Genomic DNA, 18,221 nt, shown 5'->3' with positions numbered 1-18,221 from the left:
GAATTGCTTGGGGGCTGTCTAGATTCAAAAGACAAAGGATTCCATTACTTTTAAGTATTGCAAGAAGCTCCCAGGCCATTCTTGGCAAAAGATAGAAGAGATATTGTAGAATTTCTTAGGAGGAGAGCAAGTTATAGAAGGGAATGTTGAAACTAGGGCTGACAGATTTTAGTTAATTTTAAGAGGCATATGTAGGTATTGCCACATTCTTAAGTTTCTGAATGATGTCATCTTTCCAACAAATTTCTTCAATGATGCCTTAGCAAACAAGCATTTCTATTCTAATGATGTCTGAGTAAAACGTTGAATCACTCAAAGGATACAGATAGAGAGAAAAAAAAAATGCCATGTGGGAGGGGCAGAGCTTTATAAAACCAGTCATTGCCATGTCTGAACTCTAACAACACTCAGAAGACCGTTTCCTGTCAGGCAGAGAAGAACCAGGTATTTCAGTCATTTCTTTGTCTCTATTTATGAAATAGGGTTTTATTTTGCATACTGGTATTATTAATATAATGAAAATTAAACTGTGGGATGTTTTCAGAGGATGAGTAAAAATTTCATGGTGTTTTCTTGTTTAGTTGCTTGTTTGAGAATATTTTGGTTCAAGATTTGAATTAAATTAAGTTAGACCTAATCTTAAATCTCAGAGACCAGCACATGCCTATGTAACATTCATCAAACCAAAATGTACATTCTAGTTGTGATGTCAGTTTTACCAAACAGCTCAGAATGTGTGTATCCTTTACTAGTTAGTGTTTGGCACTGAATTTAATGAAAATAGCCAGATCAATTAAAAAGGATTATTTTAGTAACTGAAAGTAATTTATAAAGTGTGTATAAATATGAGAAAGACAAAAAGAGGACTCAGTTTTCATCTTAAACAACCAGAAATTAAGCAAAAAGCTGGGTGGTTCAATTCAATACCAGAATATACTTGTTGAATTTAGTTTGCTAATTGGTCAGTTTAGTGAAAGAGAAAGAAGAGCCCAGTTAGTTGCTGGATCAACTAAAGTAATAGTTCAATAAATAATTTAATATCCCATAAACAAATAACTTCATTATGAAAGGAATCAAGTGCAGAAAAGGTTTTTAATTTTGTGGGGGCAAAACTTGGTAATTTGGAATGGGAAATTTCCTTGAAGTATTGTTTTTTCTGTGTCATTAATTTTTCTGGTCAATTTCAAAAAATTTACACTGTGTTGCTACAAAAAAATTCATCTAAAAATGCTACAGCACACTCAAATCTAACATTCGATGCCAGTGAGCAGGACTGTGGCTGTGGGTCTGAGCTCCTTGTCCCCTGTGCCAAGTTTCAGAGGCACATTAGTCAACTTGTGTTGCAGGAACCGACACAAACATCACAGAGACCAGCCCCACACGTGCTTTTCATCCGTTTGTTCCTCTAAAGATGATATTAAATGTTAGTTAAGAGTATGATATCTAGAAATTGTCGAAGTTGTGTAGCTCACTCTAGTGTTAAGAAATTCACAACAGGTGTTTCCTGTTCTGAGAGATTCTGATGTCACTCAGTGACTTCGATTCTACATGGTCTTAGGCAGACTCCCATTTAAATGCAAGGTGGACGTGTGGTAGAGTCAGAAGACACATACAAACACATTATATATATATGGAGAATCCCAGGGACAGAGGAGCCTGGTGGGCTGCCATCTAATGGGGTCGCACAGAGTCAGACACGACTGAAGCGACTTAGCAGCAGCAGCAGCAGCATATAAAATATATTCATAGATTTCTACAAATATAAACTCCTCAAACCTTATTTGAAAGGTCTGTAGGAACAGCACTAGAGCTGGGATCAGAAGCTAGTGTAGGCTTTGAAACTAGCTGTGCTATGGACGTCTTCATATTCTCATTGGTATAACTGGAATTACTAGCTTTATCAGACAAGTAATTATGCAAGTTAAATAAAACAGTGAGGCTGAAGGAATTTGGTAACTGTGATATAGACATAACACATTATTTTTTATGTTAAATGCAGTTAATTGCACCTATCTGAAAGATAAACTTTAAATGTTTTTAAAACAAGTAAATACATCTGGGGTGATTTACTTTTGTCCTTACTCATTTTTTAAATTTTTTAAAAAAATAGTCACAGTCAACTGAAATTCTAATTTGGCATTAAAAGCCCTTACTGTTAGTTTGTCTTGACACTTAAATTTTGTTAGTGTCAAAGTGACTGACTATTCAGGTCATTATAAATAATTGGGTATAGGAGGGGCCTACATTAATTAATTAATTGGTCACACTGTGCAGACCGTGGGATCTTAGTTCACTGACCAGGGATTGAGCCCATGCCCTCAGCAATGAAAGTTCAGAGTCTTAGCCCCTGCACCACTGGGGAATTCCCAGGCTTAAGTTTATTTTTCTAGCTCTGATTCTTTATTTTTTCATACACAATAGAGAAATATTTATGCTATTAATTCTCTGTTTCTGAAATATTTTTGAGATAATTTGCAAAAAAGGATCTACCCAGGAATAATTCATTATAAAGATGATTTTAAAATGTAGAAGGAAGAGGAAACAAATTTCTGTCACCCAGGTTAATCTGATCTCAGTGATGAAGCAAGCAAAAAAAGAAACTGACTTTTAAAAACCTTAATAAACCTTATAGAAGTATCAAAAACTGGCTTCCTTGCTCTTTTTATTTCCTCTTTCTAGCATTTCTCAAACCAGTAGCTGGGTGAAACTCTTACACATAGTAATTCACCATCAGCAAGTAAAGTGTAAGTGACATTGGACAGAGTGGGTTTCTGAAGCTTGAATCCCTGCACCATTACATACAAACTCTGTGACCTTTTATAAGTTACTTAACCTCTGTAGCAGAGAAGGCAATCACACCCACTCCAGTACTCTTGCCTGGAAAATCCCATGGATGGAGGAGCCTGGTAGGCTGCAGTCCATGGGGTCGCTGAGTCGGACACGACTGAGCGACTTCACTTTCACTTTTCACTGTCATGCATTGGAGAAGGAAATGGCAACCCACTCCAGTGTTCTTGCCTGGAGAATCCCAGGGACAGGGGAGCCTGGTGGGCTGCCGTCTACGGGGTCGCACAGAGTCAGACACGACTGAAGCGACTTAGCAGCAGCAGTAGCAGTAACCTCTCTAGGCATCAGGATGTAACCTCTATGTACCTCACGCTGATCCTGTTGAATATCAAATATTAAAGGAGACAAGAAGACATGAGAGAGTTTCAGGGACAAATTTTATTGAATTTACTACTTTGTCTTGATAAAATACAATTGGGTGGTAACTCATGTGAGAAATTTTGATACAAATGGCAATCACTTTCTTCACAAGAAATGTTCATGAACCGAATGTTCACATAAGACACCCATGGACTAGGGAGCCATGAGCCTGGAGACCCTGCTGAGGGAGTCCATGGCTATAGAGTGCCTCCTCCAGGGCCGCCCCCAGTGGCTCTGCAGCCACAGTCCCCAGAAGGTTTCCTGTGGAGTGATGAGTGTCAGCATTGCTTGGTATATTTATAGATTTTGGTAAGTGCAGGGTGTGTTTGAAGCCATTATGAAAACATAAGATACAATCTGTTGGCTAGAAACAGCAGGTGCCCACCCACACCCAGGTGTGTCCAAGCATTTGGCTGCTTGTGAGTCTTAGGTCACGGAAATGTGTCTGTTATTTATCTTCAGATGGTGGATGGTGTGTGTGTGTGAGCTCCATATATCCAGGACCACCCCTGCAGGGGGACCTGGTGTTGATTGCCCTGCTAGGGGTGTTGGGAGGAGGGGGCCTTTCCAGCACTCCCAGTAACAAACTGCTCAGCACAGGGGAGCTTTGGAAGAAAGGCTGTGGTGTGTGAGTGAGTGGAGGGGGCCTAGGAATGGGAGATAGGGCGATGTGAAACCCCCACTCTTGAAAGGTGAGTCTAGGTCACTTTTAGAAAGGAGTTTGACCATCTCCACTGGGGCCAATAAGAGTATGTGTGCAGGCGGCATGCATTTGAATATCTGTGCATTTGCCTCTAGTGTGTACGATGGTGATGGTTTAGTCACTAAGTCGTGTCCATGGACTCTTGTGACTCTGTGGACTGTAGTCTACCAGACTCCTCTGTCCATGAGATATCCCAGGCAAGAACACTGGAGTGGGTTGCCATTTCCTTCTCCAGGGGATCTTCCCAACCTGGGCATCGAATCTGAGTTTTCTGCGTTGCAGATGGTCTCCTGCATTTCAGGTGGATTCTTTACTGACTGAGCCACCAGGGAAGGCCCCTGTGTGTGTATTTGTGTGTCTGTATGTGTGATGTGTGTTTGTAGGTACAACACTGAAGTTGAGAGTATGACCCTGGAGGTACCCACCAACCTGGCTTCAATTTCCAGTCCTGTTCCTTATAGTTGAGTGACATGGGTCACTTTTCTGATTCTCTCTGGGCAGTAGCTTTTTCCTTTGTAAGCACAAGAATAGCAGTGTCTTTCTCACAGGGCTTGTGTAAGGATTACCTGGTTAGTACAGGTAAAATGTTGAACACAGTATCTGTTGTACAGTTAAGAATTCAATCAGGGCTATTTATTGTTATTGCTGTTATTATCATTATTATGAGGTGGAGGGTCACCACACATCATAGGACTGTTCTCTCTATCTCAGGATCAGTTGTGTAATTTGCAGGATCCAGTGCAAAAGGGAAATGCAGGCAAGACCCTTTGTATAAAATCATTAAGGAACTGCCGTGTTGTGACAGCAGCGCATTGCACCGAGAGTGGAACCTTTTGTGGCTGCACAGGTCCCCGGGTCACAATGCTGCTGACCCTGTTCAGTGAAGGGAGAACAGAGAGGGAACCCCTGCCCTGTGAAGGGTACAGCCTGTACTATGCCGCTGACATCCTCAAAATGTTGAGTCATCTCGTAGAGCTGTTGCTTTTCCTCATTTTCCTTCTAGATTGAGACAATGGAAGAACTTAATGTGGCAAATACAATCTTTGCCCTCAATTTCTTCAAGCATCTTGCAAATACAAGCGCCAACACCCAGAATATCTTCTTCTGTCCCTGGAGCATCTCCTCCACCGTGGCCATGGTCTACCTGGGCGCCCGGGGCAATACTGCAGACCAGATAGCCCAAGTAAGTTTCTGTTTACGTTCCCAATTGGGACTGAAGGATTCCTGAACTGAATTGCAGAACTGATCTGATTATATGCTTGTGGTATCTGGACTATAACAAAGTCAGCGGCTTGTGGAATCTTAGTTCCCCCACCAGGTATTGAATCCGTGTCCTCAGCAATCATCACAAACCATTATAGCATGTGTTACTTAGATTCAAATCTATAAAAGAGCCAAACCACAGAAACCCTCAATGGTTGATATAGCAGGAGGATTATCAGAGTTTCTTGTCCTACAATGTTAGAAATAGTTAATAGTGACCATATCTGACATCTGATAATGTTTATATTTTTCAAAGGATTTGTGTGCTTTACCTCTTATGGGTTTTAAAACAAGTGTCACTGACGTATGGGCAGTGGGACTAAAGCACCTTTCCCAGGGGTTCCTCTGGTTTCTGTCCTCTCATCTCAGGCTCCTTCCATTTATGTAAAGAATTCCTCTTAGTGGTTTTGAGAGTGCTACGAAGAGAAAAAAAAAAAAAAAAAACTGTCCCAGAGCTCGGTCTCTGCACTCTGGGGGAGGCACAGACAGCACCATGACTTCAGAGGGCCTCAGCCAACATTCTCCACCCCGTGAGCTCATGTCAACAAAATGGGGCTGACGGGATGGCCAATCCTCAATGTCAAGGTGGTCAGGAGTGGCACAGCACCGTGGGGGATTTCTGTCAGGGCCACTGGCCTCCTTCCTTGGTGAATGGACACCAAGTCAGTCAGGGGACCCTTTCATTGAGTCTGGGTCTATGGAAATACGTCGAACTAGTTTGCCTGTACACGGCAATCAACCTATGGGATGAATGCAGCGCTATTAAAATTCACATGATCCTTCTTGTCAATGTAGGGCAAAAGCCACTACAATATTCTAAAGTAATTAGCCTTCAATTAAAATAAATTAATTAATTAAAAAAATTCACAGGATCCTGTCTTCCCTGGGTCCGAGACAAGACAAGGTAATTATACCATTAAAATTCTTTCCTAGTCCCATTTATATAGACATTAGCATTGAATGCTATGAGTACAAGCTCTGGTTTCCCACACGCATGGAGGCTGCTGTCAGTCACACCAGAATGCCGCTGGCTACTGTTGAGTTTCTTGTAAGAATCACACCTGAGTGTGTGAATACAGATAGATGGATACAGTCTTCGAGGTACACGGTGACCCATTTAAGACAGGACTTGTTCGGAGTGGCTCACACAGAGTGTTAGCCAATCTCACCGCAGGAGGAAAAAGGATGGGAGCTTCGCTCTCTGTGTTTGTGAGAGTTTAAACGTGAAGACTTACGACAAAGCCCCGTTGCTCAACTCCCTGATACCAGCCACATTTTGCAAAACTCCTTCCCCTTTATTTTCTTTGCCTTGAAAAAATAAATAAATAAAGGCAGTGAACTCCATTAAAAACTTTAGAAAACATCAAGGACTTCATTTTTTTTTTTTTTATTTAGTTTTTGGCCATGCTATGAGGCATGTGGAATGTTAGTTCCCTGCCCAGGGCTCGAACCCATGCCCCCTGCATTGGAAGCATGGAGTCTTAACCAGTGGACCACCAGGGAAATCTTTCTAAATGTAAAGGAATCAGAACCTTTTTTTTTTTGAAGACAAATGCCAAACAAAGTGCTCTAGGTGCTAAAAGTAAAAACCTTGACTTTGATACTAGAGGAAAAGTAACTTATTGGTCACTCGGGGTACAACACAGTTTTTCTGTGTTTGGAAGGTATTTTCTCCACATGGGACAAGGATTTTATATACAGTAGTTTTCTTGTAACTCTGCTACATGGGGAGATTCTAAAATTCAAAGGCAAATTGGCTTAATTCTCTACCAAAAAAGAGGAGACACTCTTTGGTTTGGAGGTGAAAGCCTGGACTTTGGGGACAGACCCTGCCTGTCTTTGGTTGATGGCTATGCCACTTACTAGGTGTGTAAGTGGAGACATTTAATGCTCTGAGCCTCAGCTTTCTTATTTTTTTATTTTACTTTTTAAGAACAGCTTTGCTGATTTCTAATTCACATTTCATAAATTTCACCCATTTAAAGTTTATAATTCAGTAGTTCTTAGTATATTCACAAGAATTGTGCAGCCATCACCACAATCTAATTTTGGAATATCTTCATCTCCCCTAAAAGAAACTCTGTACGGTCTATGCCTATACCTCCCTGAACCCTCCCGATCTTGGAAGCTAAACAGGGCTGGGCCTGGTTAGTATTTGGATGGGAGACATTCTGTACCCATGAACTATATTAATCTGATCATATGTAATGTGGATTGCTAACCACATATTTTGTACATTAGTTGCAGACCTCTTAAACACCATTTGATAACTCAAAAGAGTCTAGTGGTAACTGTCTTATTTTAAAAATGTGAATGGAAATATGTATCTGGCAAGATGGGTATGAAAATTACAGTTAACTGGAGAGGTACATGGTAAAACTAATTGTTTTCTTAGCTGATACATACAATGCCCCATCCAGGCATCTGAATGTTTTAGGAATTTATCCACAGAAAACAAAATCCTATGAGGTAGGTGCTCTGATTACCATACTCACATTACAGATGAGAAAATTAGGGCAGGAAGAGGCCACACACAGTTGGGAACAGGTGTAGCTGGTAAAGCTAGAACAGTTGTAGTGGAAAAAAGGGTAAACAGAATAAATATATACTCTCTTACAGAGCACAGACAATTTGAGATTTGCAGGAGTATTTTTACCCAGCTCTTATCTTTAGGATAAGGCCACAGACCGGCCCAGGGCAGGCTGCCTCTCTGGGCAGGGTACCTGCCCCAGCCTGGCTCAGGGTCATTTCACATGCCCCACACTTGCAAGGACTCTTGCCATGACTCAAAAGGGCTTCAGTGCTGCCCAGAGACCCTGACTTATGGGTCAACTTCCTTAAAAGGTAGGACAACCAGAGAAGCTCTTACACAAAATAGTCCATAGTCCCCCTTGTGTAGCGGCAGTCAGACAGCTTCTTTTCAGAGAGTATTAGGTAGGAACTTATAATATATGATCTGAAGAGCAGAGAAAGATCCCAGAAATCCTAACACCTCTCCTTCTAGCCTAGAAATTCACCATCTGCTGGACAAACTTGCATTCCTTCCCTTGTCAGAACCTCCTCCATCAACGCATTAACCAATAAGCTCCTCCCTGCCTGGGGCCCTATGGGGCTGGGACCCAAGAGATGCTGGAGGTGGGGGTGGGTGGGTGGTAGCAGGGCCAAGCTGAGGAGTCTACGATATTGGAGAGGGGACCTGAGCACCTTCCAGGGCAAATCTTCACCTGCCAGCTTCACTGTTACCTGGATCTGCCACTTACAACGTAAAGAAATTCACATTGGGACTTCCTGGTGATCCAGGGGCTACGACTCTGTGCTCCCAATGCAAGAGGGCTTGGGTTTGATCCCTGGTCGGGGAACATGTGGAAACTAAAGATCCTGCATGCCTCAGCTAAAGATGCTGCCTGCCTCAACCGGGGGCAGCTAAATAAATCCATAAATGAAAATGTTTTTAAAAAGAAATTCATATTGTCTTCTGACTCCTGCCATCTGCCCCCAACATGGACAGAAGTGGGGGATTTCTTCATGTGTAAATAACATTTGTGGAAATGTTTTAGATGACCCCTGGTAATACTGAGCAACTTGTTTTTGTGCTTAAGATAGCTGTGGCTGCTAATTTTTGACAGATTAGAAGGGTATAAAGGGCTCCCCTTGTAGCTAAGTCAGTAAAGAATTTGCCTGAAATGCAGGAGACCCTGGTTCCATCCCTGGGTTGGAAAGATCCTCTGGAGAAGAAATGGCAACCCACTCCAGTATTCTTGCCTGGAGAATCCCATGGACAGAGGAGCCTGGAAGGCTACAGTCCATGGGGTTGCAAGAGTCGGACACGACTTAGCGTCTAAACCATCACAGAAGGGTATATCATGTAAGGCCACTGAATAGAGAGAATAAAGGTCAGGAGTTAACCTTGCTACTTCTTTCAAGGCAATTTATGAGTTGAGTGATAATTTAATTAAAATGTTATAAATCATCTCATAATAAAGAAAAATATTGTCAAAATGGCCAGTATTTGAATTAGTATAAAATAACTCATGCTAATTCCTATGAAGGGAATCTCACTGACTTGTTGCCCAGATACAAAGGCAGGGAACTAGACGTAGGACCACCAAGAGGTACCTGACAGCCATTGATTTAAAAGCTAAATAATGCAGCAGAAAAATGTACCCAGTTTTCTCGAATTCCAATTGTAGGTGCTTCAGTTTAACCAAGTTGGAGTCCACAAAGGCACCCCAGTGACCCCACAGAGCCTCACCTGTTGTGATTTCACGCAGCAGATCCAGAGGGACACCTATCCTGATGCTATTTTGCAGGTATCTGACTCATCTGTTCCTAGTTCTTTTGTATTTTGCTTCCAGAAACTTGTTATAAAGTCACAATATTTATGAAGAAACCTAGTACAACGTCCACCTTTTACAGTAGAAAACTAAGACTCACAGTCCTTGAGTGAATATCTTACAGTCACTCTGATAAGGAAGGGCAGAGCTGGGGTAGAATCCAGGTTTTATGACTTCCAGGTCAAGACTGTTTCTAAATTCTGTCACATCACTCTGCCATTAGTTGGGTATGTATAATGTATTCTAAAGCCAATGTAGAGACTCCTAGAATATACGTGTGAATGCAGATTTCCAGAGTCAAGGGTGACAACTAATTGAATAATGGAGACGGCCAGGCTTGTTGACTTCAGGAGATGTCTCTGACCTTCACATATCCTTTATCTCCTCTCTATCTATCCAGGGCTTCCCCAATGGCTTAGTGGTAAAGAATCCGCCTGCAGTGCAGGAAACGCAGGACATGTGGGTTCAGTCCCTGGGTGGCAAGATCCCCTGGAGCAGGAAATGGCAATCCACTGCAGTCTTCTTGCTAGAAAAATCCCATAGTCAGAGGAGCCTGGTGGGATACAGTCCAAAGAGTCTCGAAAAGCTGCACATACCCAAGTAACTGAGCATGAGCACACATCTATCCATCTATTGTCATCATTATGATCATCATCTACTATCTATCAGTATCTATCTCCCTATCTGCCAGTCTATCATCATCATAATTAGCAACTGAACAATAACAATCTATCTACTTATTTATCGTCATTATCATGATCATCATCTACTATCTATCTATCATCCATTCATCTAGTCTATCTCAGATTAATAATATCTTTTCCCAGTAATTCACTTCCGTAAACACCAGCCATCCAGCTACATTATAAGAGGCTGGTATAGGTGGGCTTCTGTTGGTAAACAATTTCCACTATCACACCCCTGAGTTAGGTCATGGGGAGATACCTCTCACAGGTTCCTTCCTGGGAACGCTGATGCTCCACCTGCCTGTCACCCAGGGAATTACAGACTCAGGATAGAGAGAGGGCCTCTTCAATATGGCGATTCTGCCAGGTCTGGGTGGACAGCAGGTGGTCCATCTTCAGGGCTCTGACCTTGGCTTCACCCAGCTGTTTCTGTGACTAAGCCCTGTGTCTGTCATCATGCTTGCAAACTTCAGGTTGAGGATTGGAATTCCCCTCAATTTTATGTTTTCTAAACTCCAGATTTTCCATTCCACAGACTACCCCTTAATTATGCCATGGGACTTGTTGAAGTTAAATAAATATTTAAAGAACATTTCTAAGGTGACATTTTAATATAATAAAAATTGCTTAGTGACTTTATAGTTTAGCTAAAGTATCGAAGGAACCTGACTTTTTCTAGGATCTCAGTTCTGTCACAGTTAAATCCAATCCATAGGCAGAGCAAAATCTGAAACAAGTAAAAACTTATCTGATAAATTTTAATGTACTACATCTATATCAACAGTATTTCCTCAGAGTTACCTTCAAAGTGACAGAAAAAAGTATATTTTAATACAGCATTTTATTGATATCCTAGAAAAAAATACTATTGCTTCAGAAATATCTTGTTTAGGAGTCCTGAGTTATATAAAACGAATCCCTCCTTTCCTTTTAAGGCACAAGCTGCGGGGAAAATCCATTCATCCTTCCGTTCTCTCAGCAATGCCATCAACGCGTCCACGGGGGAGTATTTATTGGAAAGTGCCAATATGCTGTTTGGAGAGAAGTCTGCAAGATTCAAGGAAGTGAGTGAAACCTGCGATTTAAATGGCAGGGCCCCAAACTTGCAATGAGGTCACTGTCAAAGCTGTTTTCTCTGATTCATTCCCAGTGGGTCAGAATTCCACTCGGGCTCGCTAAGGCTCTGCGAGTCCATGGGACAAGATCCAACGCAGTTATGCTTACGCTCCCTCCGTGGGTGCTTCCTCTTTCTACTGTAAAAACCCTACGTGTAAAGTCACAAGTCAGGAGGCGGACACAGCTATTCCCAGAACCGCTAACCCCACGCCCAACCTCTCCTTCTGTACTCTGTTCATAACGCACAGTAGGCAGGAGAACAAATGCAGTAGGGACTGGATTGGGGTGGGCGGCGGTCGAAAGAGCGCATAATCAGCGCCCCAGCCACCCCGCTACCCATTCTTCAGGCTCCCCAATCTTGACAGGAAACCTGTAATTTACAATCACACCATTGCTTGTGGGGTATCCAGGAGAAGGGCATGGCAACCCATTCTAGTATTCCTGCCTGGAGAAGTCCATGAACAGACGGAGCCTGGTGGTCCACAGTCCGTGGAGTCACAGAGTCCGAGGCGACTGAGCAAGTAACACTTTCACTTGCTGGGTGTATAGTCTATATAACCCTTGTCATTATTGTTTTCACTTTAAAGGAATACATGCAACTCTCCAAGAAATATTACTCTACAGAACCCCAGGCGGTGGACTTCCTAGAACGTGCAGAAGACACCAGAAAAAAGATTAATTCCTGGGTCAAGACCCAAACTAAAGGTAAACCCAAGGAAATAGTTTCTGCTCTTCTTTCCAGATAGAAAACTCTGACTTTTTTTTTTTTTTTTTAAGTCCTTAAACTTAACTCTTAATCCCAGCCTTAGTTATTTTGGCTTATGTAACTTGATACTTGTGGAGCTTAGTGGTGTTTTAAGTGAGAAAAAAAAATAACGGAGGCATCCTAATAGAAGATATATATTCAGAATTTCAATAATCTGGTTTTGGATTATTACCTTAGAATAGAATGTAAGAAGAGGCAGATCTTTTCTAACATAGGAAATATCAGTACTGAAATAATTGTGACTTTATGTTCACTATGAACAAACGTAAAGAACAAAGGCACAGTTGTCAACTGAGTAATTGGTGTAAGAATATCAGCAATGGAAAAAGGAGAGATCATAAAACTTTAACTCTTTCTTCTATTGCACCATTCAGAGTCAGTATGTTGTCAATTTCTTTCAGTCCCTGCTTCATCTGTCATTGATCATCTAAGCTATTTCTACCTTGGTTACACATGTCCTTGGTTCTTAACTGACTCATCTAAGATGCCACTATCGGTTAGTGGTACATCTGGGGTTCCCGCTTCTTCTGAGCTTTAGTCTAATTCTGGAATTCTTCAATTTAATGCTCAAAGAGTTTGATATCTTAATGCATAAAACATATTTTCACTTATCTCCCATGTTTATTTATTTACTTTTAAATACATTTTTATTTGGCTGTGTTGGGTCGCAGTTGTGGCATGTGAAATCTAGTTCCCTCAACCAGGGATTGAATATGGGCCCTTGGCATTGGAAGCATGGAATATTAGCCACTGGACTACTAGGGAAACCCCTACATCCTATGTTTAAAACATTATTTCAAGTCATAGTATGCTATCCTGCTTTCTTAGCTACCATAATAGAAAAAAACACTTGTATTAAGTTCTGTAGAATTGAAAAAAGTATTATTTCTCTAAAAATAGTTGACCTACTTCAGTTCTTCATTTCTAGATTTTTAAATTACTGCTTTAAAAGACTGAAACACCACTGACAAAAAGAAAGCAGAGAAAGTGAAGATTTAACAGAAATGAAAGTCAAAGCAGATTGCAAAATTAAAGAGACACATGAAAGCTTTGCTTTTTTGAGAACAGCAAGAATTTCTCTTCTTTCTAAGCATTTGTGGTGAATGGCTATAAATCAATGAGTGGAATTGCAAAAATGCCAAATAGTCATTTGGAATGATTTTTATAATAATTTGAGAAAATATTTCTTTTTTCCTTGTTATGATCAAATACTATGTGTCACAAAGTTAAATAAAGTCCCAGCAGATTTCCAAGTGAAGTGAAGTGAAGTCGCTCAGTCATGTTCAACTTTTTGTGACCCCATGGACTGTAGCCCACCAGGCTCCTTCATCCATGGAATTTTCTAGGCAAGAGTACTGACCTTTTCGCTTGAGTCCCATATCTGTCAGTAGAAATGGAAGATGGTGGAATTCTGACCAGTTCTCAAGCATTGTGACCTTGGAAAGGTTACTAATATCTCACTATAGTGTCCATTTGCATTGTTGTTCTGTTGCTAAGTCTTGCCCGACTCTGCCACCCCATGAATTGCAGGATGCCAGGCTTCCCTGTCCTTCACTATCTCCTGTAGTTTGCTCAAACTGATGTCCATTGAGCCAGTGATGCCATCTCACCATCTTATCCTCTGTTGCCACCTTCTCCTCTTGCTGTCAGTCTTTCCAGCATCAGCGTCTTTCCGAATGAGTCAACTCTTCCCATCAGGTGGCCAAAGTATTGGAGCTTCAGTTTCAGTATCAGTCCTTCCAATGAAGGGTTGATTTCCTTCTTGTGTAAAATGACACCAATAATACTCCCTTACTAGAGTGGTTGTGAGGTTAAATAAAATAATGTGGTTGAAATACTACAGAGCAGGTATTCACTATAAATGGGCTGTTTCTTAAATTAACTTAAAAAAAATCACACTCAGATATTATTATTTCTGGGAACTTTTTTGGGCTCAATCATTCACTCCCTTCTCTGTGTTGTCACAGTTCTCTGCATTATTCAGCTCTCTTACAGAACTAATTGCACTTTTTTTCCTAAATGATTTAGAATGTCGCTCCAGTATTCTAAGCCTCCCCAGGACAATTCTTCCTTTATTACTTAATGGAATCTGTGCTATTCCTTATGTAGGTCTATCACAACTTCCAAAACATTGTTTTTGGGTGAATCAGTAGACCCATGGGCTGTCAAGACCAGATCTAGAAGAAGCCCTAGTGACTTACTGGGGAAATGCACTATTATAGTCCTTGTTAGTGTTAGTCACTAAATTGTGTCCATCTCTTTGCGATCCCATGGACTGCAGCCCACCAGGCTCCTCTGCCCATGAAATTCTCCAGGCAAGAATACTGGAGTGGGTTGCCATTCTCTTCTCCAGGGGATCTTCACCACCCAGTAACCGAACTTGGGTCTCCCGCATTGCTGGCATATTCTTTACCATCTGAGCCACCAGGGAAGCCCATTATATTCCTTGAGTCCCTTTTTCACTCCCATCTGAATGAACTAACTTCATATAACTACAAAACTTTGAGAAAACAGTATAAAAGGAATTTAAAATTTTCTGGGACTTTTCTGGTGGTCCAGGGGTTAAGACTCTGCACTCTCAAAGCAAGGGATGCAGGTTCAATTCATGGTCAGGGAAATAAAATCCTGTATGCAGCACAGTGTGGCCAAAGGAAATTTAAATTTAAAAAAGAAACTTTAAAAAAATATTCCAAGTCTGATAGTAATTCTAAATCATAATTATATTACTTCTTTATTTTCTCTTGAAGTTTGCAAACCTGAAAAATTTGGTCTGGGTTTTACTTATGATTTAAATAAATTAAGAGAAAAATTTGAAAGTGACTATCAGCATCTCTTCAGAGTATGATAAATGTGGATGCTGAGCTTGATGGTGACTCAAAAGACTCAAGAAATCATAATGACTTTATAATTGTTAATCATAAAACCTAAACATATATCATATTTTCTGTAGGCAAAATCCCAAACTTGCTACCTGAAGGTTCTGTTGATGTAGACACCAAGATGGTCCTGGTGAATGCTGTCTACTTCAAAGGAAGGTGGAAGACTCCATTTCAGAAGAAATTAAAAGGACTTTATCCTTTCCGTGTGAACTCGGTATGAAACAATAACAACAAATTGAATTTTCTTAACATAGAGTTTAGGGCCTTTGACAAAATAGAGAAAGAATAATTAGGGACCACTCATTGATACCCATGCATGATTTGCTATTAATAGTTATATGTTATGCACACTGGATAGTTTATTGACTCTTTTAGTTTCCCGAATTGCACTCAGTAATTTTCTGAGAGGTCATATGAGTAATGGTAAAGACCATGGGCTTTATAATTACACAATTCTGGACTCACATTTAGGCTCTACTGCTGACCAGCTATGATGTTACTTCCGGTTCATGCATTCCATTTTTTGATTTGTGAAACTAGTATGATAATTTCCAACCTAAAAGGTTGTTATAAAGATTCAATGAGATTTTGCAGAGTTCTTGACCCCTAGTAAGTACTGAACAAATGTTTTAGTATTATTATAACTGTCGATCTTATTACTAATGGGTACTATCTTGAAAATAACGAAATAGATCAGAATCACTGTGAGAATATGCAAATAATAAATTTTATTTTTTAAATATATTTTGACATTTCTAAACAAATTTCAAAACAAATTTTTAATTTTTGAAAAACATATTTCTTTAGCATGAAAGCATAACCCATTCTCTTTTATGTCTGATTGTAAATCTTTTGACATCTTACTATCAACTTTCATATTTTACTTTTTAATTACTTTAGACTCAGCGCAAATCAGTAGAGATGATGTTCCTGAATGAAAAGCTAAACATTGGATACATAGCAGATCTGAAGGTCCAGATTCTAGAACTCCCATATGCTGGCGATGTCAGTATGTTCCTGCTGCTCCCAGATGGAATTGCTGAATCCTCTACGGGCTTGGAGTTGGTAAGAATTCCAACTTCCATTGTTTTAAACTTCTGGGGCTAAACTCACCTTTGCACACGTCTGCTGTTGTTGTTGCTATTTAGTCCCTAAGTCAGGCCCAACACTTTGAGACCCCCTGGACGGTAGCCCACCATGCTCCTCTGTCCATGGGGTTTCCCAGGCAAGATTACTGAAGTCAGTTGCCATTTCCTTCTCCAGGGGATCTTCCCCATTCAATAATCAAACCCACGTCTCCTGCATTGGCAGGTGGATTCTTTATCACTGAGCCATCTGGGAAACCCTCGAATATACCTACCCCTGAGGAAATGGTGTGCAGTTTGAATACGTGAACTGGTTTGAGAGGAACTGTGCCAGATTTCCCATTGTCATTCATAAGTCTTAAACACATGTCATACATGCTATCTTCTTGCAAAATTTTTACCAAACTATTAAGTTTTAATATCACCTACAATATCGTGAAGTCATTGGTTGTCAACATTAGAGGTTGTTGTCCTTCTCTGCTAAGCATTCATTGGTTTTTTTATGTTTTGGATTCATAGCTAGAAAGTGAAATCACCTATGACAAACTCAACAAGTGGCTCAGCAAAGACACCATGGCAGAGGATGACGTGGTGGTGTACATCCCCGAGTTCAAATTAGAAGAGCGTTATGAACTCAAGACCATTCTCACAAGCATGGGCATGGGCGATGCCTTCAGCCAGGGCCGAGCCAATTTCTCAGGCATGTCGGGAAAGAATGACCTGTTTCTGTCTGAAGTGTTCCATCAGGCTTCGGTGGAAGTGAACGAGGAGGGCACTGAGGCTGCTGCCGGCACTGGGGCCATCATGACAGGGAGAACAGGCCACGGAGGCCCGCAGTTCGTGGCAGACCATCCTTTCCTCTTCTTTATCATGCACAAGATAACCAAGAGCATCCTCTTTTGGGGCAGATTTGCCTCACCCTAAATTGAAAGTTTCTATTTCTGCACAGGAATTTGTAAAATGAGTGTAAGCCTCAGGATTTCTCCAAGTGCCAAAACTTCTCTGCATGTTTCTGTTTTTCTGAAAAACTTTTATTACACACTAACTAGAAACACAGACATAGCGTGACATCTGTGAATCATAACATTACCCCCCTATTAATCATTTGGCCTTCTAAAATGGGATGATATCTCATTTAGTTCTTTCTTACTCTCGGTTTATTTTATAGCATTAACTTTTACTGTATTATTTATTATTTTATATACTGTTTTTTTTTTTATTATGGTCGCTGTCTAGTATAGGTGATACATTTACAGAAGCCAGGTATCACTTATTTTTCTTTCTAAGGAAAAATATGTATTTGTGGGCTTCCCTGGTGGCTCAGAGGATGGAGAATCCACCTGCAATGCAGGATACCTGAGTTCGATCCCTGGGTCAGGTAGACCCCCTGGAGAAGGAAATAGCTACCCACTTCAGTGTTCTTGCCTGGAGAATTCCATTGACAGAGGAGCCTAGCAAGCTACAGTCCGTGGGGTTACAATAAGTCAAACATGACTTAGTCACTAAGCATGCATGCATATGTATTTGTTCTTATAATGAAGGATAAGTAGGCAGCCTTCCATGACCTTTTGTAATAGAAGCCTAGAAGAAAGCATTGAACAACAGGGAAATACATATTGTGTGCATTTCTAAACAAATGTCTAGCATTATGTATCACATACATGTGGCTGTAACTTATGTAAGGTTGCAAAAATATAGAAATAAACCTATTTTCACAAACCATTTGCTTGTTTACATTCTACTAGGTCTTTAGGTTATAAGACCTGCTTATCTTGTTTCTCAGAAATCAGGCATCACAGGTCATTTGTGAGACCCAAGCAAACAGAATAAAGGAGCCAAGGGAATAACCAACTGCTTTGCAAGGGGCCCCAGTGTTGGGGGTGGGGTGGAGTTGGGTGAAAGATTGATTAGAACTGCCTTATCACAGCAGAAAAACGTCTAGAAATTCAAAATGATAGTTTGGGTCAGAGTCCTTTGGGGACCCCTGTATTCAAATCAGAACATCAGGAATAAACACCGAGTCTAGTGGTTGCAGACATAGCATCAAGGTCATAATCACTGAGTGAGTTGACAGAGAGTTCAGAGGGGTAGAGATGAGCTGGGCACAAGGGTGGAAAACACCCTTGTTTTCTTATTTTAAGTGTGTTGCTTCAAATAGCACTGAACACTTTTGAGTGGATCA

General features: G+C 40.8%; 1 protein-coding gene across 1 annotated transcript; it reads left to right on the top strand.

Annotated features, from left to right (window-relative positions):
• The first annotated feature begins 406 nt into the window (after nucleotides 1-406).
• LOC105004649 (plasminogen activator inhibitor 2-like) lies at nucleotides 407-17,761 on the top strand. Its single transcript, XM_010862326.1, has 8 exons — nucleotides 407-444; nucleotides 4,914-5,093; nucleotides 9,364-9,483; nucleotides 11,129-11,257; nucleotides 11,897-12,014; nucleotides 15,026-15,168; nucleotides 15,855-16,019; nucleotides 16,559-17,761. The coding sequence occupies exons 2-8, from the start codon at nucleotides 4,923-4,925 to the stop codon at nucleotides 16,961-16,963; spliced, it is 1,251 nt and encodes a 416-aa protein (XP_010860628.1). The 5' UTR covers nucleotides 407-444; nucleotides 4,914-4,922; the 3' UTR covers nucleotides 16,964-17,761.
• The last annotated feature ends 460 nt before the right edge of the window (nucleotides 17,762-18,221 follow it).

This window comes from Bison bison, unplaced genomic scaffold (genome assembly GCF_000754665.1).
Source record: "Bison bison bison isolate TAMUID 2011002044 unplaced genomic scaffold, Bison_UMD1.0 scf7180017864481, whole genome shotgun sequence".
Classification (NCBI taxonomy): Eukaryota; Metazoa; Chordata; class Mammalia; order Artiodactyla; family Bovidae; genus Bison; species Bison bison.
This window is presented reverse-complemented; position numbering and strand designations above follow the sequence as displayed.

Coding starts and splice junctions, on each gene's coding strand:
- LOC105004649 (XM_010862326.1), top strand. CDS start 4,923: ATGGAAGAACTTAATGTGGCAAATACAATCTTTGCCCTCAATTTCTTC. Junction 9,484..11,128: donor ATCCTGATGCTATTTTGCAG/GTATCTGACTCA, acceptor TTTCCTTTTAAG/GCACAAGCTGCGGGGAAAAT. Junction 16,020..16,558: donor CCTCTACGGGCTTGGAGTTG/GTAAGAATTCCA, acceptor TTGGATTCATAG/CTAGAAAGTGAAATCACCTA.